We start from the raw sequence: 26,514 nt of genomic DNA, 5'->3' as shown, positions 1-26,514 counted from the left end.
CATAACACCAGAACCAAGATGCTTTCAAGGAAAAATTGCAATAAACCATTATGTTATTGGGTTTACGTACACATACTTCTGCCTTTTTACTTGTACTGCAGAAATTCTTCTGCAAGGCAAGTGTTTTTTCATCTATCATTTAGTATCTTTACAGAAAATGTGGATTGTAAATAGACACAGTTTCCACATTAATAGCATACCCAGTGCATAAAATATTCTTTTATTTAATGGAATTCCACTTTCTCTGGCTTTTGACAATGGTTATAGAGGGTCTGAAGGACCTGAACATTCAATAAGCTAGTTCCTCATCATTTTATATAGAGATGGTTGACTTTTACAGCATGCTAGCTGGGTATTTTGTCCATGTTGTTCAGTTTAACTGGTGGTATTTTTTCCTTCTTTTGCACATAGCACAGCGGGTGTTATTTTCTGCTTATTTACTGACTGGTGTTGGTGCCAATACCAGCAATGAAGTGTGGTTTGTCTGATCCTTTGTGTTGCACTATTCTCAGGGCCAATATCCTGAAATTGTTACTCAGTTCATGACTTCCACCGGAATTTTCGTTGACTAAATCCTTTGAGAATAGGTTCTTTGTTTGAGTAGTGTTAGTAAATGCGAGCATTTCTTTTTCCTTTACTCAGTAAAGGGGGAAAAATACACCAGAATTCCAGATCAGGTGATTTAGACTGCTATAAAACCTGCAAGACTTTCACGTATTTACAGAAGCCAGCCCACACAGGACTTTTTCTAAACACTTTGATGCCCACTTGCATTCTACAACATCATATTATGTACCTTATTATCTCTATTGTCAGCAAACATCAGATTTGGCTGCCAAAACTGGATGGGGGGAGGTATTTGCTTTATTTACAAAAATGATGGGAACTCAATTTATCCCCCAAAAAAGTGGATGTGAAGGTACCAGTTTGGGATGGCTACGTAGACCAAATTGAACATCTTGACTTGTGCCCAGAATGAAAGAAAAGCAGACACTGAGGTCTAATCATGAATTCCTATGCATGTTTAGCCCACTGTGTTTATTGGGGTTTATTCTCTGGCAAGTGCGGTTAGGAAAAATGCTTAAGTGCGTCATCCTGCATCTAAACATTACTGTACAAAACAGCAAGGTATGGCGCCCAGCAGTAATGTCTGTGGACTTGCAGTAAGAAATAACAAACAAACTAAAATAAGTATAGAACCAACAATTCATAACTTCTAAAGGATGACAAAAATAAACGGAATCTAAAGAATTGGCAGCTATTAAAACAATCTCAGGAAGACTACACAGCTGTCAACTATTTTATTTTTGCACCAACTTTATTATTCCTCTTTGAATTTTTTCCTCCTTTTTGCCTTTGATATAAATATATATATTACTTTGTTTAGCTGCTTTGTGTGCTTAGCACTTTTTTCGTTGTTGGTTTGGTCATGTCATACATAAACTGTCCTACAAAAACACTGAAGATACAGGCACAGTCAAAATTAGCTACACCAAGCAGTGCTTTACATTTATTGATGCTTTTTAATGTTAGCAAAACACATTCGAAATTATTGAGTGGGTTACTGCTACCTCCAACAAGAGACATCTGTGCATGGAAGCAGGCTGTGCATGGGAGTATGTATGCACAGCTGTAGATGCACAGACATGCACAAAGCAATGCTTAGCCAGATTCTTTGGATTCACATCTGCCTGAAAATATGCATAACAGGAAATGCAGCTTCTCATGCAGATGTGCATCTGCATCTGGAATCAAAAGGTTTATGTGTGTGACCAGATGTGAACAAAAAGAGCAGGAATTAGGTAATAACTATGGGTGCCTTACATCAAATGTTCTGGAAGTGTTATATTTCTAGTTAAGAGGATCCCAGATTTTCCATGAGCATATGTAATTTCAAGAAGGTTTATGATTGGAAGCTAATGGCACAAGCCACAAAAGAACAATAAACACTCACAGATTTGATATTGTAATGTTGTATACTGCCACCATAGCTAGGCAGTAACTTCTGCTGTTAAATACCATGCTTCTTGTTTAGGAAATGATGTAAATGACTGGGAGCATCTCTATATGTGGGGGAGGGAAACCACATTCTTATCAGTTTTTCTTCTGGGTTTTTTCTGTGACTATGGCTCCTTTAGATGTCGATCATGTGATCTGTAATTGAAAACGTCTCCTCTTGGCAATGCTCCATAAAGTTAACTGAAACAGCACCATCTAGTGGTTTATGACCTTTATTAAAGTGAATTACTGGGAGGAGGAGCGGGAGGTGTCCTGGTGATTGATGTCATCATGTAAAGGACCCACAAACTTCCATGAGTGGCCAATCATGAGTGTGTAAATAAATCACTCATTTAGAGAAGCTCTGGAATTTATTTATTTATTTATTTATTTTATATACTGCCCCATAGCCGAAGCTCTCTGGGTGGTTTACAAAAGTTTTGGAAGTATCTACTCCAAAAGAAGTACTTTTTCCTCTGGACATTTATTACATTTTAGCCTGTCCTTTTTCTGTGAAATGCCAAGCGGTAAGCATTGTGTCCCACCTGGCTTTGATCACCATGACAATTGTGTGAGCTAGATTAGGCTGTGAGATAGTCATTAGCCCAGGGTCACTCAGTGGCAATCTTCATGGCTGGTACAGATTTGAACTCAGAACTAGAAAAAAGTTATGCAGAGTAGAAATCCAGCAATTACACCCTCCATGTAAATATCAGAATTTTATCTGGGACAACCACAGACTGAGGGCCCTGCAGAAATTGCTCTTACCTGGGACTCCTGAAACGGTAATCAAATAAGAACGATGTGGACATATCTTGAGAGAGTTGCAAGTCAGAGAATGCAATGCCTTCAGAACTTGCACTATCTATGGTCATTAGCAGTGCTTCTAATTTATTAGACTCAAATACTTCATGAACATTCTTGCCCTGGCAATATCAAATGTTTCATTAGTGGCAAGTAGAGTCATTTTGTCCTGCTTGAAAAGCAGTTCCAAGGAAAATTTAATCTGAAATGCATACTTAAAAGAAAAAGAAAAAGAAAATATAGCTGAAAATGGGGTAAAGTGAAAGAGAGAGTGTCCATCACATGTGGCTTGACATTTGCTTTTATTGTTGAAAGCTATTAGTCTTCCCTGGCCATAACGTGTAGTTTGAGTCATGATCAGAAAGCGTATTCCTCTTACTGCAAATATTAGTTGAAGGCAAAAGGGAAATCCATCTGGGTATAATTGTTTTAATTAGGCATATGCTGTATTTTCACTATATTCATCTATATTAAACATTGGCAGACTGGTCCAGCAGGAGGTCAAATCAACTGCATCTGCCTGTTCCATTTGGCTATTGGATACATCACTACAGATGCTAATTAAAATTCAAGAACCATTTGTTCTCAGAGCAAGCCTACAGAATTATTTTCCTTAAACCTGTTACTCTTGCACTTAATAGCTTTTTGGCTAAAGTGTTTTCCTTTTATTTATTTATTTTTATTTTGTTTCGTATATCAATTTCTGTGTGTGGATATATTACACTCTTACACATACACTGTACTTATCAGTTGCCAACAAGGACAACATTTTATGAATTTGATGAAGTGGATGCCACAATCAATCCATTCGAATTTAAGGTGCCACACAACTCCTTGTTTTCTCAAATATGTGTCTATTAAAGCCTTTATTCAGTCAGATACTCCAGTCTTCTCCCTCTGTTTTCTTCACTCAAACAGGTGAGAAATTATTTTCCAGTGATAATCAAGACAAATTTAATTATTTTCAAAGTGTTTATTTAAAGATCTAACATATGGCCCATACCTTCCACCCAATCTGCTTAAATAAAATTCAACTAGTGCTACTGTTAAAAGGACACTGATTTTCATGTGAATGGTATTCAAGGCAGCTAGGATCTATTGGACTTCATACGCATGCTAGCACAGATGCTGTAGAGTACAAAATAGTATGTCTATACATAGACATACAACTCCCAAGAATTAAATAAATGACTCAAAGGGACTATGTACAAAAGGATAGAGTAAACTAGGTCATTATATGTCAAGATGGGGCCCGGGCTCCCTAGTTTGGTTTTGGATCCTGAGTCAGACTTGAAGGCAGAATTAGAAGAAGCCCATCCAAGACAGGAAGCAGGGGAGGAAATTTCCCAAGACTCTCCAGGAGTCAAGGAGGAATCTTCCCAGGAGCTTATCAAACAGGAGGCCCAGGTTTAGAGATTGTCTTCCCCCACCCTGCCCTCTTTGGGAACTCAGGCTTTGTCAAAAGGGGAAAGAACATCAGAACTGACAGATTATTATTATTATTATTTATTTATTTATTTATTTATTTATTTATTTATATAGCACCATCAATGTACATGGTGCTATATAAATCCCAAAGTCTGCTGCAGGGTCAAGCGGGCAGAGTTGAGGAGAGGTGGGAGGCAGTCAGCCAGACTAGGTGCACATCAGAAGTTGAGTCAAGAGGACCCTCCCTGAAGGAGGAGTTCAGTAAAAGCCTGTCGGGCAGTGCAGGAAACCATCCATTTAGTTGATAGGCAACTGCCTTGCTTTATTGAGCCAATTAAGCTTAGAGGATAGTCCTAACCTTCACAACCATTTCAGGTGTGAAGAGGTATTTTATTACTGAATAAAGAATTTGAGGATTACATAGCGAATCCTTTTGTTGTCTCACATTTTGGTGGGAGGGCTTGGAATTCCAACAATTTTATATATTGATATTCCTTGAGAAAAAGTATTCTGATTAGTTCCTGAACTGTATGCAATGGTAATTGGGTGGAAAGACAGCAGCCCCAAAACTATTTGCTCAAACTTTATTTTATTCATAAATATTTATATAAAATATTGTTATGCTCTTCTAATCTCCCCAGGCAATGAGAGGTTCTAGGGGTTTTGTTTCCTTTGGAGGAGAGATCACAAGAGACAAAATCTTTTGTTTCTCTGTCATTGTAATAACTGGCTTACTTGTGCAGTACACAACGTACTTCTCAAACCATTCTCCCCATGCTCTATCTGTCATTATATTTCAGATTTCTTCCAAGTACTTTCTCTGTGATGCCCACACACACACACACAATTTTGGAATGATCTCCCTGACGAGGCCCACCTGGCACCAACATTGCTATCTTTTCAGGGCCAGGTCAAGACTTCTCCCAGGCATTTAGCAATATATGATGAGCTTCACAGGCCCTGGATTTGTTTTTAAGTTCATAGTTTAAAGTTGTTCAAAGCTGTTTTTAGATTATGTCTTTGTGCAGGTTGCATGCTTTTGTGGTTTTAAATTTTGTATATTGTTTTTAATTATGTAAACTGTCTGGAGAGGGTGGCTATGAGGTGGTATAGAAATGTAATCAATAAATAACAAATAATAATCACTTTTTTTTGGTTTCTGTCTTTCAGTTCCTGGGCAGAATTAAATTCCAGTGGTACTGTAACTTATCCTGGTGGGAGTAGCTTTAGCCTACAGAACCGGTTCAGGAATCTTTATTGGGAAGACAACTAGGAGTACAGGTATGTGCAAGGTGGTAGCATCCTTTTCTTAGTGTGTCATGAGCATCTATATCTTCTGCTGTCCTGCTGACTTATTCAGCAATGCCAGTTCCACATATTCTCTAAATCCCTTATTGCAGAGGTGGAGAACTCAGCCTTCCAGGTTCCCCGGTTAGCCATGCCCGCTTCCCCAGGCTCCATTCCCTTTCCCCCATCCATGGATTGGTTGGTAGTTTGTTGCCTTTTCCCCAATTCTATTTATTTATTTATTTATTGCATTTCTATACCGCCAGTAGCTGAAGTTCTCTGGGCGGTTCACAAAAGATGGGAAGGCGTCTTCTAAGGCTTCGCTACTGACAGCAACAGCTTTAAGCTACAATCTATTAGGATTTTTGTACGTTTGGCCCCCACCTCTTTTCGTTTTGTCCCCACTAGAATGTGCACACTTTTACCTATACACATGTAGGAGCACCAGGGCACACATGTTCCCACAATAGCACTCCTGTAATTGTGTTAAAGATCAGTCAATTATGATAAAGATCATGTGCCCCATGAGTGGCAATTGCGGAAGTGGAAACATTCAGAAGCATCTCTCTTCCGTAGCAAAAGGGCTGCAGGTGTAAATTAGGCCTAGATGGGCCCTTGGTGTGTTCTGGCATGGGTTTTCATATACTCTTCTGGCCTGAATGGCCATTTTCTTGTTTCACATCCAATGACATTATTTTCACAAGCTCCTGTTAGGAACATGTAAAATTATGAAACCGAAGTTGCTGCTCTCTTCTGCTGTGTGGGGGAGAAGCAGCGTGTTCACAACAAGGAACTGAATGGCCTTCGTGCACCTTGTTTACTTCCTGTTTGAAAACAGGAAGTCGACGGTAGCCAGGGTTTGCCAGTGTTTCTTCCAAGGTGTGATGGAGCTTGTACACTCCCTCGAGCTCCTTGGAAGAAAGGCAAGATATACATTATAATAAATACGTGTTCTTATTGCTGTCAAGTTTCTTCTATAAGGATAAAGTATTCAGTTTTTCTTTTCCTGTTTGAAGGTGTACCAGGTGTCTATTTACCCCTCTGGAGAAGAAAAATAAATAGAAGAGCCACGCCTCTTCTGCGGTTTTAACCAATTTAGGATTGTGGCCCTGGGCCTCTTTCAACATAGCATTTTGTGTTTCTCCCAAAATGAAAAATAAGAGCGGAACATCCTTTTTTATTCAAATGTACTTTGCTAGAACTCCTGTTTGTGGCTGCAACAATCCCGCCCACATCCACATTCTCAAGATTACATCAGAACACTCTGGCAGGAACTCTAAATTCCTGGTGGATGTCAATTACACTTCAGGCAGCCAAGAACATAGGAAGCCACTCACATGCTAAAACGATCTGCTGATCACAAATGGGATGTCACATGTGAGCATCCCATTTTTTTCATTGGTATAAATCTATAGATAAAGCATCATATACATACACAGTAGAAAATAACATGAATGGTATTCTTCAAATGTTTTATCCTCTTATAGGCCTTCCCTCCAACATAAATTCCTCAAACCAGTATACTTGCATTTTACATAGCTTAGTCCCTTTGAGGTCAAGTGAAATAAAACCATTGTAAATGTAGATGTAATATGTCCTTATTGATGCCACTTTTGCAGTTTAACGCTCCTCCTCATTTACTTGTAAGTAAACGTTGATTCAGCAGAGCTTAGTTACATGTAAGTGGATTCGTGACTAGTTTTTCTTTCATAATACACACATTGGAACTAATATGGCTTGAGGCCGTGTATTGGCAAGTAAATAAGACACCTGTGTGAACATTCTCAGATGCTCTTCCACATATTCCCTTCAAGCAACAAAACATTATTTTTTCTGGGTGGTTTCCAAGTAAAGCCTGGGTGTTTATAATTCAACTATAAGAACCAAACTGTATATATAACGGCAACAGATCCATGTGTCAGGACTGGGGATGCTTCCACAGTGCTCCTAGTGCTAGAAATCAAAAGCCATTGTGTGCCTATTCTGTCTTCTCCTCCTTAAGAAATTTCTTTTTCTGGAAAGGGAAAAACAAAACAAAAACAGAAGCAGCAAGAAAATATGGGTGGGTTTACAAATGGAGCCCCTTGTAAAATTCCATGTATGCAGCAGGGCAATTTCAGAATAAAAGCCAGGGTGATGTAGTGATTAAAGTGTTGATCTGGAACTGGTGAGACCATGGTTTTAGTCCCCACTAGGCCAGGAAGCTCCCAGGTTGACTTTGGGCCAGTCACCAACTCTCCACTTAACCTACTTCACAAGGTCGTTGTGAGGATAAAATGAAAGAGGAGGAGGACCATTTAAGCCACCTTGGTTTCCTTGCAAGAGGAAAAGAAGTAGGATGTAAATCTAATTAATAATAATTCTCATCTGGAAGAGCTGTGGCTCACCATCAAATCCCTACAAAGCAGGGGTGTAGTAGGAAAGCTCCAAAACAGAATATTTCCTGTGCCCCAAAATAGTATGTTTAGCTATTTCACCCCCTCTGAGACTCTGTGATGGAAAGAAAACACCACTGGGAGAAAGAAAATAGCAATAAATAAATACAACTTTTTTGGGGGGGGGGGCACAGGTAGAAGGGTTCAGCTCCCCAGTCCCATCCATGCTGAATTTTGAACCCAACCCCCCTCACCCCATCTCCACTTTATAGGGATTTAGCACTGGTTGGATTATAGTGCTTTATAGTGTAAAATAAGCATATTATTATTATTATTTAGCACCACCAATGTACATGGTACATAGTAAAAGAACAAAACAGCAACACCCTGTCATATAGGCTTACATTCTAATAATTGGTTCTTTTGCTTCAGAAAAAAATACGATGTAAATTTTGTTAGCAGGATAAACCACAGGAGGGAAGCGAAAGGAAGAGTTAAGAGTACCAGGGAATGATGGATATGTATAATAAATATTGTTACATACTTTGGATTCCTTTGGTTACCTCCTCCTTAACTACACTGCAACTCTACCGTACTGTCAAGATTGCAAAGAGGACGAATGTCCTCTGGCAATGCTTAGATTTTTACTGAATAACGAGAACACATGAAAAAAAAATACTAGTGTTTTATTCAATATTTCTAAGCAAACTCAAGCAGAGGAGGATTGAGCAGGTCCAGAAGAGCAAATCGTTTCTTGCAGGTTATCTCAACGATTCTTAACCGCGTCGTCGTGATAACTATAAAGTGGTGGTGGGCAATTATGCCAGATTATTTCGTCTGGGGGCGGCGTAGGGAGAGCGAGAAAACGGTGTGTGTATGCAACTTTACGCGTAGGCTATTACATTTTGTACAATGTAAACGATGACGCGGGAGTTTTAATAGAGGCAGAGAGGAAGGCCGTCCCGCGCCTTCAGAGTACAGTCAGGCAGCCTCGCGTAAGAGGCCGTGACAGAAAACGGATGCGGAGTCCCAGGCTGTCAGCCCGCTCGCCTTTTCCTCTCTCGCTCTCCCACGCCTGTCGCAATCGGATTAAAAGAACCCTCATTTCCCCCGTCCCCTCCGCACCCCGTGACTCCGTCCCTTTACTACCTGAGGTTTCCCCTGATTGGCTGAGTCAGTCCCGCCTTCTGAGATGACGCAATCAGCCTCGTTTTGACAGGCAGGTACGGCCCGGGCGCCGCCATGTTGGGAGCGGAAGCGGAGTGAGTAGCAGTCGCCCGGCTGAGGGACGAGTCAGGCGCTGAGGTGCTTTGGGTGTCGCTTTAAATTTAACTGAGCGGCTTCTCGTTTTCGAATGCTTTCCACGGCCGCGTGAGCGGCAGCGCCGTCGCTTCGTCCGGAGGGGTGGAGGGAGCTTCCCGGCAGTCTCCTCCCCTTGCCGGGGAGGAGGAAAAATCCTGACCCTGAGCCTTAGTGGTACTCTGAGGAGGAGGAGAAGAAGGAGGCGGCGGAGAAGGAGGCGGCGGAAGGGGGCTCGAAGTTAAAGAGGAAAGATGCCGTTGGCGCAGCTGGCGGACCCCTGGCAGAAAATGGCTGTGGAGAGCGCGGCTGAGAGCAGTAACAACGCGGAGGTAGGCAGCCTGGACTCTCTCTCTCTAGTGTGTGTGTGTGAGTGAGTGAGAGGGGGCAGGGAGCGGCTGTGCCCTCGGCTGGGGAAGCTGTGTGAAGCCCCGACTGTAGCACCCCCTACCGCCTGACACGGCTAATCCTGGGGGGGGGGGGGGTGTGTGGAAGAGAATTTAAACCATCCTTGCCCAACCTGCGTTGCCCTTTCAGAAGTGGGGGACTAGAGCTCCCATCACCCCCAGCATTGCCTCCCATGATGGGAGTTGTAATCCAACATTTCTGGAAGGTAGTAGCTTGGAAAGAAATGGTTTAAAGCTTGTTTGCTTGTTAGCCCCCTGAAAAGAGGAACATTACTGCCTTGTTTCTACTTCCTCCTCGCTACAGCACAGGACCTCCCCGTTTTCCCTCCTTCTGTCTTTAAAATGTCCCAGCAGATACCTCCTGCCTTACCTTTTAGGATGATCATCTTTAATCCGTGGCCCACTTTTCAGACCGTGCTTCTAAAGGCTCCCTATCTGCCGCCACTCTTTTCTCACCTCTCCTGTTCGCCCAACTACTGAAGATTAGTTAAGCCGGGCTAGTTTTTATCCCTTTGACCTCCCTGCTTACTTAGTGTTTCCCTCTCACCACCATATGTGCACATATACACCTGACAACTCATTGGGTAACACTTCGAGCATCTGGTGAAGTGGATTCTATTTCACAAAAGTCTTATGCTAGAAGAAATGTTTGTCGTTTAAAGTGCTGAAAGAGTCTTCGTTGTCTTTGCTACAAGAGAGTGTCACAGTTATCGCTCTGGAAATTATTGCCCTACATACGCTTTTGCCTTAATGCTCTCTGCTTCCACTTGCAGCCAGGTAGTTTGCACTGGTTTTCTGAATCTCATCCTTTTCAGTGTACAACTACAGTATTCCAATATATATTAGTAATTGGATACACCCACACCCACCTTCAAAAGAGAGTGGGTAAGTCTTCTGGCTTGATTTGTTCAGAGGAGAAGGTGTGATTTTAATGCTGTGGCCTTTATCTACCCCCACCCTTCCCCAGCACAGATCTCATTATCTGGTTTTGAGAACAGTTTTCTATTAGCAGGACATGTCTCTTGTTTCCAATGGTGTGAGAATGAAAGGAATTGGCACAATCCACCTCAACCTTCCTTGAGAGGGATTTTGGGGTCCCCTTATTTTGGACAGGTTGCTTGTCTTACACTTGCCTCCCCCCTTGCAGTAGCATTTGCATTTTGTAGGGAAGCAACATGTTAATCCCAACCTGCTGGTTTTTTTCAGGCTTATTTCAAACAGTGTCCTTTCTCCATGTGTATGTTAGTGATCGTGGTTAAGAGGAATGGAGGGGGCAAGAACCTTGGTTTGCAGGGTGACTCCAGGTTAAGTGAAGGCCAGAGGGTGAAGAAAATCAGGAGAGGGAGCAAGCAAAGGGAATTTCCCCGTGTGCATCCACCTGTGGTTGATATTGCTACTGTTCTGAATTTTGTTGAAGGAGGAGTTGGTTTAAATTCCTGGAATCTCCCAGTAAACATCCCCCCTTCATGGGCCCAAATATGGTATCTTCCTGGAGCTAATAGCATCCGGTTTAGGTGAGTGTGAAGGGGGCTGCTGTCAGATAGTCAGACCGATAGGGACTGTGGGGTTGAATGACTCTGCTGCTTTTGTTATCTTTGCTAGTGTCTTGTTACTTTCACATGTAGTATTTTTTTTCTCCCTCCGTTCCCTTTTATGTTGCCTGGATGGTCAACTTCCTCCACGCACAGGTCCTAAGCAGGGAGGAGGAAGTTTGTACATGAGAGTTAGTTTTTTCTTTTCTTTTTTTTAAAAAGGGAAGTCCTCACATCCTGCTTCCGCTGTAAGGAAGACACCAGCGTCGGAACTGGTGGCCATTTACCTCCACATTTTTCCTCCCAGTTGTTCTCAAAAAGGCAACTTTTTCTTTATCTAATCAAGCAATGTTCTTTTTGTTTGATTAAATTTAGACAGTCTGAATTGCTAAGTTCCTTTGAGGATGTACTTCAGGGAAGACCGCTCAGATCAAATGCTTAATAAATTAAGTTTCGTTGCATGAAATAATAAAGTGTTGTGAATATTTAGCATACTTATACTGACACAGTTTCTAGACTTGTTTAAATCACTTAAATCAGAAATAGATCACTAAATCAGATAAATTCCATTCGGTTTCTCACTCATAACACTTGGTTATTTAATAAACTTAGTACTAAACTGTTTTCAGTTTTGGCTCAGAGTTGCAATATTGACGAAACATGTTAATTTCTTGTCTACAAACTACATATAATGTGGGCCACTTCAAATAAAACAGCCACCAAAAAGCACTGCCTTATTGTGTCACTCCAGGCCTGAGTGTAATGTTTTAAAAAGACTTATGGCATGTATAGTGGTTGTTGTTTTAGTAGACTTCCAAGCTCAGCATGAATCAACAGTGCAATGTGGCAGCTAAAAAGGCAAACGTAATTCTAGGCTGTAACCTCAATAGAGGTACATTGTCCAGGTCATGAGTAGTTATGATACCACACAATTATCTTTTGGCCAGACATTTCCTGGACACCACAGTTTAAGAAGGATATCAAACTGGAGTGTGTCTAAAGGGGGTTGGTGAAGACCTTGGAGATCAAGTTCTATGAGCAAAGGTTGAAGGGTATGGGTGTATGTAGCTTGGAAAATAAATGATGGAGAAGTGATATAATAGTCATCTTCAAATATTTGAAGGGCTGACACATAAATGATGAAGTAAATTTGTTTCCTGTTGTTTCCATGGGTAGAACTTGAACCAGTGGTTTCCAACTACAAGCAAAAGAATTTGGACTAAACTTTTAGACTCTACATGCTATTGAGACAATACACATATAATGGATTTCACAGATAATGGGAAGTGCTGCTACATGGAAGCACTTTTCGCTAGTCTTCATGTGGCGACTGCTACATGTAAATAGACTTAAAGGGCCTGTTCACATGTCATGATAGCTCACCATCGTTTAATTTACCCACAAGGGCTGAATATCAGCACAGGAGGCTTGCCGTGGCTTGTTGTGTTATGCAAACCCAGGCTTGTGCAGACTTAATGGCAGAGGTTGTTTGAAGGTTAGACAACTCTCAAATAACCATGGCTTGTTTTACAGTTGTTTGAGACTTCTCTAACCTTCAAACAACCCCTGCCACCTGAGTTTGCACAACACAAGAAGCTGGGCAGGTGACAAGACATAAGAGCCTCTGCGGGTAAATTAAGCCATGGTGGGCTGACATTTGAATAGGTCAGAGTGTTCTCTTTGGTCTTTCAAAATAAATATTTTTGACATATCTTGCATTGAACTATCTAGCTGATATTTATGCAGTGCATAAAATTCTAAATTGACTTATTTTAATTTGTATTCTTTTGCAACATAACATTTATTTAACCTGTCTCCAGTGCAGTAATGCATATTTCACATGTTACTGACATAAACATACTATATATCTATTTGTATCTATTTTAGAGTTAGACTAATACGTAGTGGTATGCTAGCCAGAGGACTAAACAGAATTGGTAGTCTGCCATTATTATGCTCATCATGATGAAGAAATGACTGTATGTAATGAATCACATTTCACAATTAGACTTTCAGTAGTATGTTGCATATGACATGTTTTTGTGAACCGCCCAATGAGCTTTGGCTATTGAGCGATATAAAAAAATGTATAAATAAATAAATAGCTACATATAGGACTGAAATTAAAGATCTACTAAATGCAGCTATTTATGCTGTGCAAGTAGCTAAATTATATGTTATCAAAATAAATGTAAAATGCAGAAGTTAATGTAAACTTATTTATACTTTTATATCAGTTAATATATTAAGATCTCTAAGCAGTTCACATTAGAGTACAACATAACAGTGCTTCAATTAATTTTAATGTTGCAATTAAAACATTAAAAACATCTTTAAAATAACAGTACAATAACAATAAAATAGGAAGGGAAAGCCTGTATGAATAAGTATGTTTTCAAGAGACATTTAACACTTCCCACCATTTCTGCTTCTCAACCCATACATGGGGGAGTGTTCCAAAGAGTGGGTGCCACCACTGAGAAAGCCCACTGGCGACATTCCATTGGCTACCTGGTGACATTCCATTGGCAAGAGAACAACCAGTACCATATTGACCATGGGCTTGAATAGAACTTTTATAATGTTCATCATATGACAGTTCTTTGCATATGTAATATGTGGTACCATTGCATGTTCTAAATTTTACTTCATGCCCATGTAAATATTTTTTATATAAAATAAACCCAAAAAAAGGAAGCAATGTTTCCGTAGTTAGTATTGTACTTCTGTTTGGAGTCATAGTAATGAGTATGAATCTGATGTTTTTCTGCTTCATGTCACCCAGAGAAAGTGCCCCCCCCCCAAAAAAACGTGGAATATAAATTTCTCAGTTTTCGATCAGATAGCAATGGTTACTTTACCATCATTGTCACCGAAGGCTGGATAACTGTGGTATAAGTGTGGGGAGATTAATAATCAGGGCTGAAGTGAGAAAGAAGCCATGCTGAGGTTTCTGGGTTGTTGTTGTTTTCATGGAATGGTGCTTATGCTACACTTCTTCTTTCTCACAGTGGTACTTATTCCTGCATAACCCTAAAATACCTACATCTTGACAATTTGTTTAGTCCTAGGAAGAGTTTTGGAGTAATTTGTTTTGAGCATCTATAGCGTTTGAAGTAAAAACTGGATGGGAAGCTTGCAGACAAATCTTATGCTCCCGAAAGATGGCCTTTTGCTCTATTCCTACTTATACCCATAGAAGATCATTCAGATTCTCTTTCCAAGTCACATCTCTGCGGTCAACTTTATGCATGCCCCTGTGCCAGGCTCCTCCACCATTTTTTGGACGTGTCGGCATATTTGTTAATTAGAGAAATTGCTGTGGGCATCACCATAAAATGGCTTCCACTGAGGAGGTGGCTGCTGTGAGTGCCTGGCTTGTCAAAACACACACCAAGTAATTCATCCAAGAAACTGAGTGCAAGTGAAGGGCTTGAACCTCAAAGTCAATCCACCTATTTGACCCCACAGAAGCACAACAAAACACTAATTTAAGGTTACAAACCTATGCATGTTTACATGAAACTCAATAAGCATTACTTCAGAGTAGGCTTAGATAGGTTTGCTCTGCTCCTCCTTTCCCCAGCCCCAAAAGGAAAGCTTTTCCCCTCTTCAATCCCAGGCTCAGCAATTTTCCCCCCTCTGTTCCCAACTCTCCCCCTCCTCTGCCATTGGAACCTCCACCTGAGAAGGTGCTATGAACAAAAAACAGGCTGGGAAGGGAGAGAGAGAAAGCAAGGCTAGGGGCTGGAAGGAGGAAAAAGAAGTGTTGAGAGGGAGTGAAAGAGGAAGGCTAGGTTTGAGAAAGAGGGGGGAATAGTGTGAGAAAGAGCAAGGCTAAAGACCAGGATGGAAAAAAATAGTTAAAGAGGTGGAGGGGAGAAAAATAAGGAGGCTAGAGGCTGGCAGGAGGGGGAATAGCAAGGTAGAGGGGAGAGAAATTGTGAGGTTAAGGGATTTGGAGGAGGCTAGCAGCTTGGACGGGAGAGAGAGAGAGAGCATGCAAAGGGGAAAGATCTGTGATATGAATGTATATTTCCATGTTTTTAGTATGAGCTAGTTGAGATCTGGAAATGAGACCTAAAATATGAACCCATATGCTGGCTGTTCGGAGGAAATGCTCTGAGTGGTTTCAGGATGGCTGTAACTAATCATAGAACTCAGTAGGTGATTTAGATTCAAGGATAATTTATATACAAATAAGCATAATTCTTTACTAATTCTGTTACTTAATTGACAAAAACTTGACTAAGATTTATCTGATCCCTTTAAGTTTGCATATTGGAAGAAACAGTAATTCTGAAACAAGCATCTTATGAGGCATCCATCCTGTCTGTTAGAAAATGTGGAATACCTCTTAAATCAGAGGTGTAAAACCTCTTCCAGCCCAAAGGCTGAATTCCGTTATGGAGAAGCTCTTGAGGACCACATTCCAGTGGTGTATGAGACTGAAGACGAAAGGATTGTGTCCAAAAATGAAAGCACATTATAGCTTAAAGCTCCTATTGCCAGTAGCTAAACCTTAGGAGATGCATTTCAACCTTTCACAATATAGGGGGAAATGGTCCCAGATCTGGGAACCCACCAAATAATGGGTGATTGGGGGAAAGGGAGTCCTGGAGCGCTGGATTAGGTCTGAGGTTCTACACCCCATCTTAAATGGTGATTGCTATCTACTGTTTTTATAATTTCTTGTATTTAAAAAGTGTGTGTGTTTTTTAAAAAACTGCCTCAATTGGTTACTTTTTCATTTAGTTAAAGGTTTGTTTGTGTTATATGTATTTAATTGGCATATCCAATCAATTAAGTGATTAAGATTTGTTCAACTCTGCTCTTTATCATCACTATATAATAATATAACTTGAATATCTTACCAAAATGAATACTTTTCATTGGAGTCACATCACAAATTCAGCTGCCATTGTCAAGGCCAATTTATATATTCATTCCCCCACATGTGTAATTGCTATCTTCTGATATTTACAGGTCTGTGAGCTTCTAGGGGCTAGCATTTTAACAGCTTGAGGGCAAATGAAACTTACAATTGTCTGCTTAGTCTTCTCCCAAGGAGGTCGTACTTTTTTCTTGTAACCAGCCTGCAAGACAGTAGTTGTGGCTATCTTTTTTATTCATTGTTCCATGCAAACAAAACCATTTGTTGAAACTTTGTAAGATTTAAATAAATATGTCTACTTCAGTTGCTCTATTAACTTCCTTTTTAAAAAAAACACTATGCTTTTTGCAGAATGGCCAACAAATTATGGATGAACCTATGGGAGAAGACGAGATAAATCCGCAAACAGTAAGTAAAACATGTTCACATGTTGTTTGGACAATTTCAGGCCAGGGGGTTGGGCATACTGAGCAGGAACCAACAGTGCCCATCCACTTCCTGTCTGCAAGTAGTCCCTACTACTTGCTCAACAGCAATTTAGCAGTTCCAGAAGCAAGCCCTGAAAAGAGCAGAAGCACTCGTTTCTGGAAGAGGGCAGGTCAGTCGGAGCTCCACCAATCTGCTCCCTTCCCAAACCATGCATTTTCACTTGTTCTGGAGCTTTCCTCCAGGACTGCTAAATTGTCATTTTGCAAGCAGTAGGGGCTGCGTGCGGTTGCCCATCTACTAGCAGGGCTAACAGCCGGAATTGGTGCCCAGCTCCGCTAGCAGAGGGGAACACTGGATTTTGCCACTGGTGCGTAAACCCTTACTTTCAACACTGCCCATCTGATATCAGAGCTGGCCACGGATTCCGGTTTGTGTGCAGTATTGGATCCTGCCCACTGACAGTGACTCCTGTAGTTTTGAAAGTAAGGGTTTCCACACAAACTGTCAAGGTGACTAGCAATTTCTGTACAAAATTCTAGTAAAATTAATTTTGTAATCACTGAGTTTTTTATAATACAAGGCAGATATGTTTGTTGAAAATGTAACCTCTAGGCAGGGACTTGATATCATTCCCCCACAGTTTTGACAGCAAGTCCAACATAGGGCATTGGTGCCACCAGCATGGTGCAAAAGCAACTTTCTGTACTATATGTTCTGAGTGTGGGAAAGTGCAGTCCAAGCACATGAGTGTCTTAGGCTGCAACCCTATACATACTTTCTTGGGACAAATTCTCATGAAATCCAGTGGGACTTACTTCTGAGTAGACATCCACAGGATTGCACTTAGTAGGGAAGAAGTCCAGTTGAACTTACTTTTGACTAAATATGTTTAGGTTAAAAAAAAATCTATTTTGGGGTGCTAAATGGAGACTGGGTTCAGCCTAGCTAAACGTTAGTTCTTTTAAATCTTTTGAAGAATTTTCCCATTTAAATCTTTGAGACTTTAAAGTGTTTAACTGTGTGTTACTCTTAGTGTTCCTATGTTACTTTCTTTCTATATCAATCTTGTATTTGTATTGCTGAAGTAGAATAAAATATGTATTTAGGCATATTTCGCCATATTACTTTCAACTTAAAACATTATCTCCAGTTGTTCTTCTTGTGAAATGCTATCAGAGAAAGGAACTATTGCATTATCAGCAAAAGTATAAAACTGCATATTCATTGGTAAACAATCACTAAAATCATCTTATCATCCACTTGTCTTAAAAATTAGTTTGTACTAAGGCATCTGATATAACCCTTTCAACTATTATAACTGCTAAAATGCTTTTTACGAAAATCTGCATTCTTTGCATTTCACTTTTCTGATAGACTTGCACCATGTAAATATTAAATTTAGTAATGTCCACACTATGTTTTATGTTTTTTGCATTTAAAATAACTTTGAGTCTGAAACATATTTACGTTTTTTACAACCTTTTTAGTCTGGTATTTCTAATCTTCTCAGGATATACCACTAAAAGACACTGCATTCAGAATTATCTGGTCTATCAACATAAAAATATAGAAGAAATAGAATATCCCTGCTGGATCAGACCAAATGGCCATCCAGTCCACCATCCTATTTCCCACAATAGCCAGCAAGATGCAAACCCACTGGAACATGAAGGCTGTGGTCCACTTGTGTTTCTGCCCCTAAATAATTGCCCCTGAACAGGAAGGTTCCACTTAGACAGCATAGTTGACAGTCTATTTTACAGCCATAAAAAGAGCCATTATCTCTTTTTTTAAGCTAGTAACCATCACTACCTCTTTAAAGTATGGCTTTCTTTATCCTCCATGAACAGGCTGTCTGGCAATTGAATGTGGACCTCTTACATGAAAACATGAATCATGTCTCCAGTTCAGCAAGCCTGACCCAAACTCATGGTTGCATGCTCTTTTGCCTCAACCCTTCATCTCTGATGCAAACCACTTGCCCTCCCCACTGGTCTTCATTAAATCAGCAGGGGAAATTTGAGCTGGAAAGAGAGATGCAAACTCACAGTTTGATTCATTATGGATTGGGAGTATTACATGTGCATTATATGTTCCTCCTTAGTTTGGTGGAATCCTGTAGTTAACTTTAGTCTACTAGGCATTCAATTTAGTAATTAACTATAAATGTTTATTTATTTATTTATTACATTTTTATACTGCCCAATAGCCGAAGCTCTCTGGGCGGTTCACAAAAATTAAAACCATAGTAAAACAACCAACAGGTTAAAAGCACAAATACAAAATACAGTATAAAAAGCACAACCAGGATAAAAACCACGCAGCAAAATTGATATAAAATTAAAATACAAAGTTAAAACAGCAAAGTTCAAATTCAAGTTAAAATTAAGTGTTAAAATACGGAAAGAATAAAAAGGTCTTCAGCTGGCGACGAAAGGAGTACAGTGTAGGCGCCAGGTGGATATTCGATATGCCAGCACAACTTGAGGAAAAATGCTATTGTCTAGATACTTTGGATTATCTCAAAAGCATGTTGGCAATCCTATTTATTTTATTTATTAATTACATTTCTATACCGCCCAATAGCCGGAGCTCTCTGGGCGGTTCACAAAAATTAAAAACATTCAAAGTATAAAACCATAATATAAAATACAATATAAAAGCTCAACCAGATAAAAACAGCAGCAATGCAAAATTACAAATTTAAAACACCAAGTTAAAATTTATTTATAGACTGTTAAAATGCTGGGAAAATAAAAAGGTCTTCACCTGGCGTCTAAAAGCATGTAATGTAGGTGCGAAGCGAACCTCTTTAGGGAGCTCATTCCACAGCCGGGGTGCCACAGCAGAGAAGGCCCTCCTCTTGGTAGCCACCTGCCTCACTTCCTTTGGCAGGGGCTCGTGGAGGACCCCTGAGGATGACCTTAGGGTCCAGGCAGGTACATACGAGAGGAGGCGTTCCTTCAGATAGCCTCTCTGTAGCTGGTGAATGTAAGAAATGCCTACAATCACTAGTGTATCTTAGTAATTGCATAATGGAAATTATGAATAATTGCTAGTTTTAATTTCATGACTGTAGACATACATCCTATATGTAGGAATGTCAAATTTCTTCTATTAGTAATATATTTTTGCCATTTATTTTGTTACATTTTTAGTACAGTTGCTATTGTGCTGGTGTTACATAGTTGATTGAGCTACAAGTTAGGAAGATCACATTTGAAATCCCACCTCTGTCATGAATTCTGTAGTGACTTTAAGCAAGTCACTCCCCACTTCTACAATTTCAGTATAGAGAAAATAATACTGAACTCCGGAATAATATTAATCTTCCAGAATTTAAAATTGCAACAAGATAATCTGTGTGAAGCATTTTAGACATTCTAATTTGCTACTGAAATGCTTCCTATCACTACTAATAAAAATAATAATGTATAGCATAGCAGTGGAGAGAATGAATAATGCTACCTGTATGATGTGATGATATTTTTATTATTAGAGCTTTTTTCTTATCTAACTTCTTTAAATATCAAGGCTTTTTATTTTGTGTTTTGTAAAGGAAAAAGACATTTCAAGCTTTCTAACAGGAAATTTTCTAAGTGTTGGAACATCTGGTAACAGTAAGAACTTTAGGGCTTGGTCTTTCCTGATTGCTTAGTAGGGAAAGTTAAAGATTGTACTTCCTTAACGATGTTTAAGCTTCTGGCTCTGTATACATGCTATAATTTAAAAAAAAAATCTTTAAAAGTTGCTTGTGTGCTTAAAATCGATAGTAGTATTTCCTGCATGCACCTGAATGAATTCATAAGTGTTAAATATTTTGAGAGCTGCGATGTTACACACACTTTATTCAAATGTAATTTAGAAAGGTCTTTATCTTATTTCACGGTTGAGGAACCCCAGGCCCATGGAACTTATCAGGAATGCAGGGATTCCCTACCTGGGTCAACAGCTTCTTCCCCTGGCCCAGTGCCAGAGAGCTGATAGGAGCTAGGTGCTTTTCCCTTTTTAGGCCCCGTTCAGAAGTCACCTTTAACCACGGTGAATAAGGCTTTTTGCCTTATTCACCATGGTTAATGCCATGGTTTAAGGCTTCATTTCTCAGGGTTTAGCAGGGGAAAACATCTATCTCTGATGTTCTGCTGATTGGAGAGGAGAGCTTTTCCCTGTGGGGGCAGAGGGGACAAGTGCAGAGCAGGAAGCTGCTGAGCAATTCAGTCCTGCTTCCTTCTGAGTAGATATGCAGAGGCTTATCTTCCTTATTTGTTAGTAAATGTGCTTGCTTACAAGTAGACATGCTTCCTATTATAAATTGGTAACAATGGAATCCAGGAAGGGGATGGATTTTTTCAGCTCCACCTACTTTTGCCCATAGTCCTGCCCGCTTGTAACCCAACCCCCCAACCCCCGAGAGCTTCTTCAAAATGGAATCCAGCCCTTGAACGAAAAAATATTCCCCACTCCTGTCGTGTTGAATCCTCTTTTTTTTCAGTTGACCAAGCCATGATTCTTGAAACTCTCTATACATGATTGAACTTGCAAGAATAGATTTGAAATTAGTTTGATGTACAACGTGTAGTGCACTGCTATATATGTACTGGGAAGAAAGCTCCATGACATTCAATAGGATTTACTCCCAGTTACGTGTGCATAGAGTACAGCCTCAGATACATATGACTGCTTCAGTTATAACAGGCTTTTTTAGTAATTTATTATTAAATTAATAAAGTTGATATGATGAGTTTAAAACCTAATTTTCATTGGTTTCTGTATTTAAAAATTGTGAAGATTCATTACTTGAAGCTACATGTTTGTTAGGGTGGTTTGTTTGTTTTTTTACTGAAAGAGAAACATTCCAAAGCAAGGAATTTTTGTCTCCAAAGCAGCATAACAAGATTAACTGGTCTTAATTAACTAAAGCATGGGGTGCACTCATAGCATTGCTGTTTGATTTTTGTTAAATTTCCTCAAATGCAAACATGCCTAGGATTAAAACCATGATCAATATTATGATCTTTTGAAATTCCCTGAAATCTATCTTGATGCTGTAGTCTTTCACAGTAGGGCAAAGTGATGCAGCTCTCAGACAGCAGATCCTGGGGATGAAGTGTAGAAATGCAGCACGGGGTGTGCGCCTGCCCTGTACCCCCAAAGCTAGCCTGCTTCCCTCAGGTGTAGTTGATGCTTCCCTGTCTCCAGTGTTGAATACACCTGCCAGTCAGCTTTTGTATATGCAATGACCGGGTTGGGTGGGCCGAATATCTTGTCCTTCACCTCTAACAGCAAATTGTCTTGGGCAAGCCCTGTCTATGAGACAGTCTAGAATCACTGGCCACTTTAGCATATGCATCCTAAGATACTGATGGTTTGCTTATACGTTTTAAAAACAAAATATATTTTTAAATAACATTTCACTGAAATGGGTATGCATTTTGTTGCTGTAAAAGTAACTGAAATGACACCAAAAGCCTGCTTTAAGTATACAACTATTTGACAAGAGTGGAAGCTTTTGATTAAATGTTTTCTTTGTTCATTGAACTAGAAATATTATTGATCTAATAGTCTCTATTTTATTTCTTAGGATTTTCCAAGCTTAATTTTTAAACAAAAAACTCGCTATTTTAGAATATCTAATTCAGAGAGATAGAGTATGGGTGGTTTTATGAAATTCATCCTGTGAGATTAACCTGAATGTTATATATCACAACATAACTTTCTCTCTTCCCCCCCCCCCCCCGCCTCTCTTTGTTTAGGGTTCCAAGGCACTAAACTAGTGTATTTAAGTACAATTTGTCTTAAAAGAACTAAATCTTGCTTTTATACCCATTGTGAAAAATATATTCTTCTAGATCATTTCCTGAGTTAAGGGAGTGGAGGAAAAGGAAATTATGTACAAGAGGGATTTATATGCCAGGACTGAGTAATCTCTTTTAAACTACTGTGTCATCCAATAAACTTCTCTGTCTTACTGTGACCCAACAGACTATTTATGTCAGTTAATTTCTGAAGTCCTGTTTTAAAGTAACTAACTAAGTTTAGGTGTTCTTCTAAACTCAGAAGTAGGAATCGTTCACATGTCCCGATGAATTGTTATTCAGTATCTTCAGTCAATCTTGGAGGAATGACACCAGAAGATGGTGGTGGTGGGAGACTGCTGTTCTGCCCTGTGGTCTTTGTCCTGTGGAATACAACATTTCCCGTGTTCTAAATAAAAAAATACTCAACTGGAAGTTTGGCTTGTTGGATGAAGTTACTCTTCCCCTGAAAGATTAGATATGCATATTGAGTCTACTTCTGGGCACGTCACTTTGCTGGATGCTGGGTTTAGTGGTAGACAGACACAGTTTATAGCAGCTTTGGCTGATTTGTCAGCTGTAGTCTTTCCTACAGAAGGTGGACCTGGCAAACAGGTCTTTCAATCCATGCAGACCTCAAGGCAGCAAACAATCATAAAAAGCTAAAAACATGATATCTATCTTATTGTTACAAATCAAACACTAATTAGCAAAATTTATGCTTGTATTATTTTTTGTTGAAAGGTGACTACTCTGCAAGATACAAATTACAAATGTTTTAAATAAATAAAATACTTTTGTGTGTGTTAGAATAGGTACATGTTACTACTTATAAGTTGTTAAAACTACTGTTGATGTTAAAATATGTTTTAATCTGCATTCTTAATAATGTTGAAACTTCAGAGTAACTCTATTTGAGATGTTCCATTAAAGGGTAGTGCTTATAACCCAGATAATCTTGTAAGTCCATGCTCTGACCTTCATTAAAGAAATTAATGCTTTGCAGGTTCTTGACTGAGTTTAGCATAATATGCCAAGAACATCTTACATATAATACTCCGGGATGGAAAGGGGCCAGAAAATCCATTTATATCTATTTTCAACTTGCCTATTTGAGATGTTATTGTAGAATAAAAGCAGCACACCTGTTTGTCTGCTAAAGAGCACAGGAACAGGTTCAAACTGGGAATATCAGAAGCTGGATGGAATAGAAAAAATGTCAGTGGATTGGATCCGGACTTAGCCATGGTTAGGAGGAACCTATTGAAATCAGTTAGACATGACTAATTTATGTCCCATGGATTTCAATGGAGCTTCTGAACTTCCACTTATCCCTGAAGAATTGGCAACAAAATTGTGGATGAGATACAATAAAGAAAGTGATGCACATTGGTGCAAAAAAAACCCCTTAACTTCATATATACAGAAGGGTGCTGCACTGGCAAGTGTCACTTCAGACCTTGGGTCATCATGGACTGTTCACATATCATGGGCCTGTTCACACATCACGCTAAGCCACACTGAAAATAAGCCATGCTGGGTTGGTTAATCGCTTGCTAAACTGCACTGCTGCTGATTGAAAATCAGGAACTTGCCAGTTTACCATGGTTTCCCCCTTTGTCTTCTCGCTCCCTCCAAGCATGTATCCCAGGGGCTTTTCCAGCACAACCAGTCTATAATCCTGCTGTGATGAGATTCCACACACACACACTTTGTTACCTGCATTGATAATTATATATTAGTTCAACTAAAAAAGTCTATAGAATTAATACTTGGAGTGGGGAGAAGGGGGCTCACCTTACTTTTTTGGACAAGGTAGCTGAGGGTTTTATTTATTTATTTTTCTTTAATAGTTAAAAAAGCCTCTTTTGTTGTTCCTTGCAGCCAAGGATAAGTGATGCTCATCGTCCTAACACAGCTATGCCTGTATGTATGATTGACTTACCTTTAGGTGTGGCCCCAAATTGGAGGGTTTTAAAAGCTTTTTCCTCTCCTGTTTTCATGCTGAAATCCTTCCCACTCCCATGGGTTGAGAATTCTTTCTTTTAAATCCCTCTCGAGGGTGATTTGAGCATGAAAACAGGAGGCGGAAGTTTAAATTTCCCCCTCCCGAACTGCCATGATCCTGAATTTGAATCTCATTCGCACATCCAGGGGCAAGGCAATCATGCCATACATGCATGGCTGTGCTAGGAAAAGGAACATCACTAAATAAGTGCAGTTGCTAAATCATATTCAGGTTACATAGGAAGAATAGCACCTTCTTCAAAGTCGCTCAATGAAGATAAGAGCAACTCACTTCACAAGGGGGAAAAGCCTCCTGCAGTCAAATTAAGTGCTGAGTGGAAAGGAAGGGCAGAGGCCACTGACAAGGGAGGATGTTGCCAGGCAGAGTTTGGCAAATGATATCACAAGGAGCGGCTAAGTCTTTTGCCACTCTTGTCAGGCATCTCTGTAGCCCTTTTAAACAAGCCATGCGCAAGCCATGCTGGTAGGCTTGCATGTCACCACAAGCTACTCTGAAACAAAAGGACCCAACAAATGGAGCCCAAATCAAAGGACCCCAAATCATGGGATCTCAGGATAATTTGCATGCTTAAGCCATCATGCCAGGTTCGGACAACATGACAAGCCACTCCGAAACAAACAAGACTGACAAGCTACTGTGGGTTGCCATATTGGATGAGGCCGGTCATTCAACTCAGTACAATTTCAATGAAAATGGCAAATACCATGCTAGGATTTTATTGACATGACTTCCTGGGGCAAACAGTAGCGGGAGAGCTAAATATGACTTGCTGGGGCAAACAGTGGTGGGAGAGCTATTGCCTCCATTCCAAGAAGCACCCCACTGACTGCAGTCAGAAACAGGATATTGTCCTTGTAAGTCTGATTCAACAGAGCTTTTCTTATTTTCTTAAGTATAAATCCCTCCCGCCATACATGCCACTAATTATGAATTTTGCTAGTAAATATAAATGCAGGTCTCCAGCATCTTCCTTCACTTATGCTCTATATTTCAAAGAAATCAGTCAGGCAACCAGTATGGAGGACGTATTGCCTCCATCCACTATTTAGGACTAGTTTTACAAGAAGGGTAATGCCTTTCCACAACTTAGGTCACTACCATCCTTAAACAAAGAAGGCTACATAGCTGAGGAATGGGGATGGCGAACACACAAATGTGCAGGGATTGAAGGAAGTGATGTCAGAGATAGTAGGTGCAGAAGAAGGATAATGCTAGGAAGCAAATATAGAGCCCTCCCCAACAAATACTTCAACCATAGCCATCAAATTCTACAAGCTTTTAACTAGCCATTGAACCTGCATTCAGAAGAGCTTTCTCATTCCATTAAGTGGCAGAGCAGCTCTCTGCTTTTCTAAAGTAAATGGTGATGCTGTATAGCCTGGAACTTTTTGTGCATGCAAAGAATGCACACACAGCTTTTGATTATATACTTTACATTGAAGTATAGAAATGTTTAAGATCACTGTTAGATCTAGGATTTGCCTTCCATTGATGGAAGGGCTCCTGCTCACATAAGGTGCCACTGCCTGATTTTTGAGGGTGCTCCTTTCCTCCTGTACCACAGTACACCCTATTCAGCAGAGTCCCCTGACTTTATTGGTAGCATTTTTAAGGAACTGGAAGGGCTTCCATGGGGAGGATGGGGGCAGGGTAGTCTGTTTCCACCAGCCCAGTTATGCATGCCTAAATCTGGATCTAACCCATTATGTGAAAAATGGGATAGTTAACTTTAATAAAACAATGCCAAAGCACTGTTATAAATGCAGTGTAATAGTAACTTACATTATTGTCATAAAAGTAACTAACAGGCTTGCTAATTCACTGCAAATGTTAATAAGGCATGGCTCATAAAAAAACTATTATCTGGAGGTAATTGGATTACTTGACTAGGAATAAAACTGTAGTTAGAGTTAAGCCTTTGGGGCAGTGTAGTACACTAACTGTACAACATTCAATTTCCATGTGTTTTACAAGCCCTTAGGAAAAAAATCAGTTTAGACTGAAAATGTTGGTGCTCATGTTCCTATATATTAATTGGAAGCCTGACAATGCAAGCATATTGTAACCTCTCAGTTATTGAATATTCTGTACGGCAGTACATTATGTCTGGAACTCCTGTAAGATTTTAGACAATGGAAACATCACTGAGAAGAGTTTTAATAGGGGGTTGTGTTTACTGATAGGTGCAGAATGTGAGAATTCAGGATCGTATTGCCATAACTACAGAATTAAAAGTA

General features: G+C 39.9%; 1 protein-coding gene across 2 annotated transcripts in view; it reads left to right on the top strand.

The window, feature by feature from the left end:
* The first annotated feature begins 9,145 nt into the window (after positions 1 to 9,145).
* The window catches only part of RPS6KA3 (ribosomal protein S6 kinase A3), a 60,104-nt gene continuing 42,735 nt past the window's right edge, over positions 9,146 to 26,514 (top strand). The window contains exons 1-2 of one of the 2 annotated variants that reach the window (XM_063126458.1): positions 9,146 to 9,523; positions 16,376 to 16,432. In XM_063126458.1, the coding sequence (XP_062982528.1) occupies positions 9,446 to 9,523; positions 16,376 to 16,432 (135 nt within the window). In that variant the 5' untranslated portion in view covers positions 9,146 to 9,445. The remainder of the gene's footprint in view (positions 9,524 to 16,375; positions 16,433 to 26,514) is intronic. The other variant, XM_063126459.1, reaches the window with a different exon arrangement.

Source organism: Elgaria multicarinata, chromosome 5 (genome assembly GCF_023053635.1).
Source record: "Elgaria multicarinata webbii isolate HBS135686 ecotype San Diego chromosome 5, rElgMul1.1.pri, whole genome shotgun sequence".
NCBI lineage: Eukaryota > Metazoa > Chordata > Lepidosauria > Squamata > Anguidae > Elgaria > Elgaria multicarinata.
This window is presented reverse-complemented; position numbering and strand designations above follow the sequence as displayed.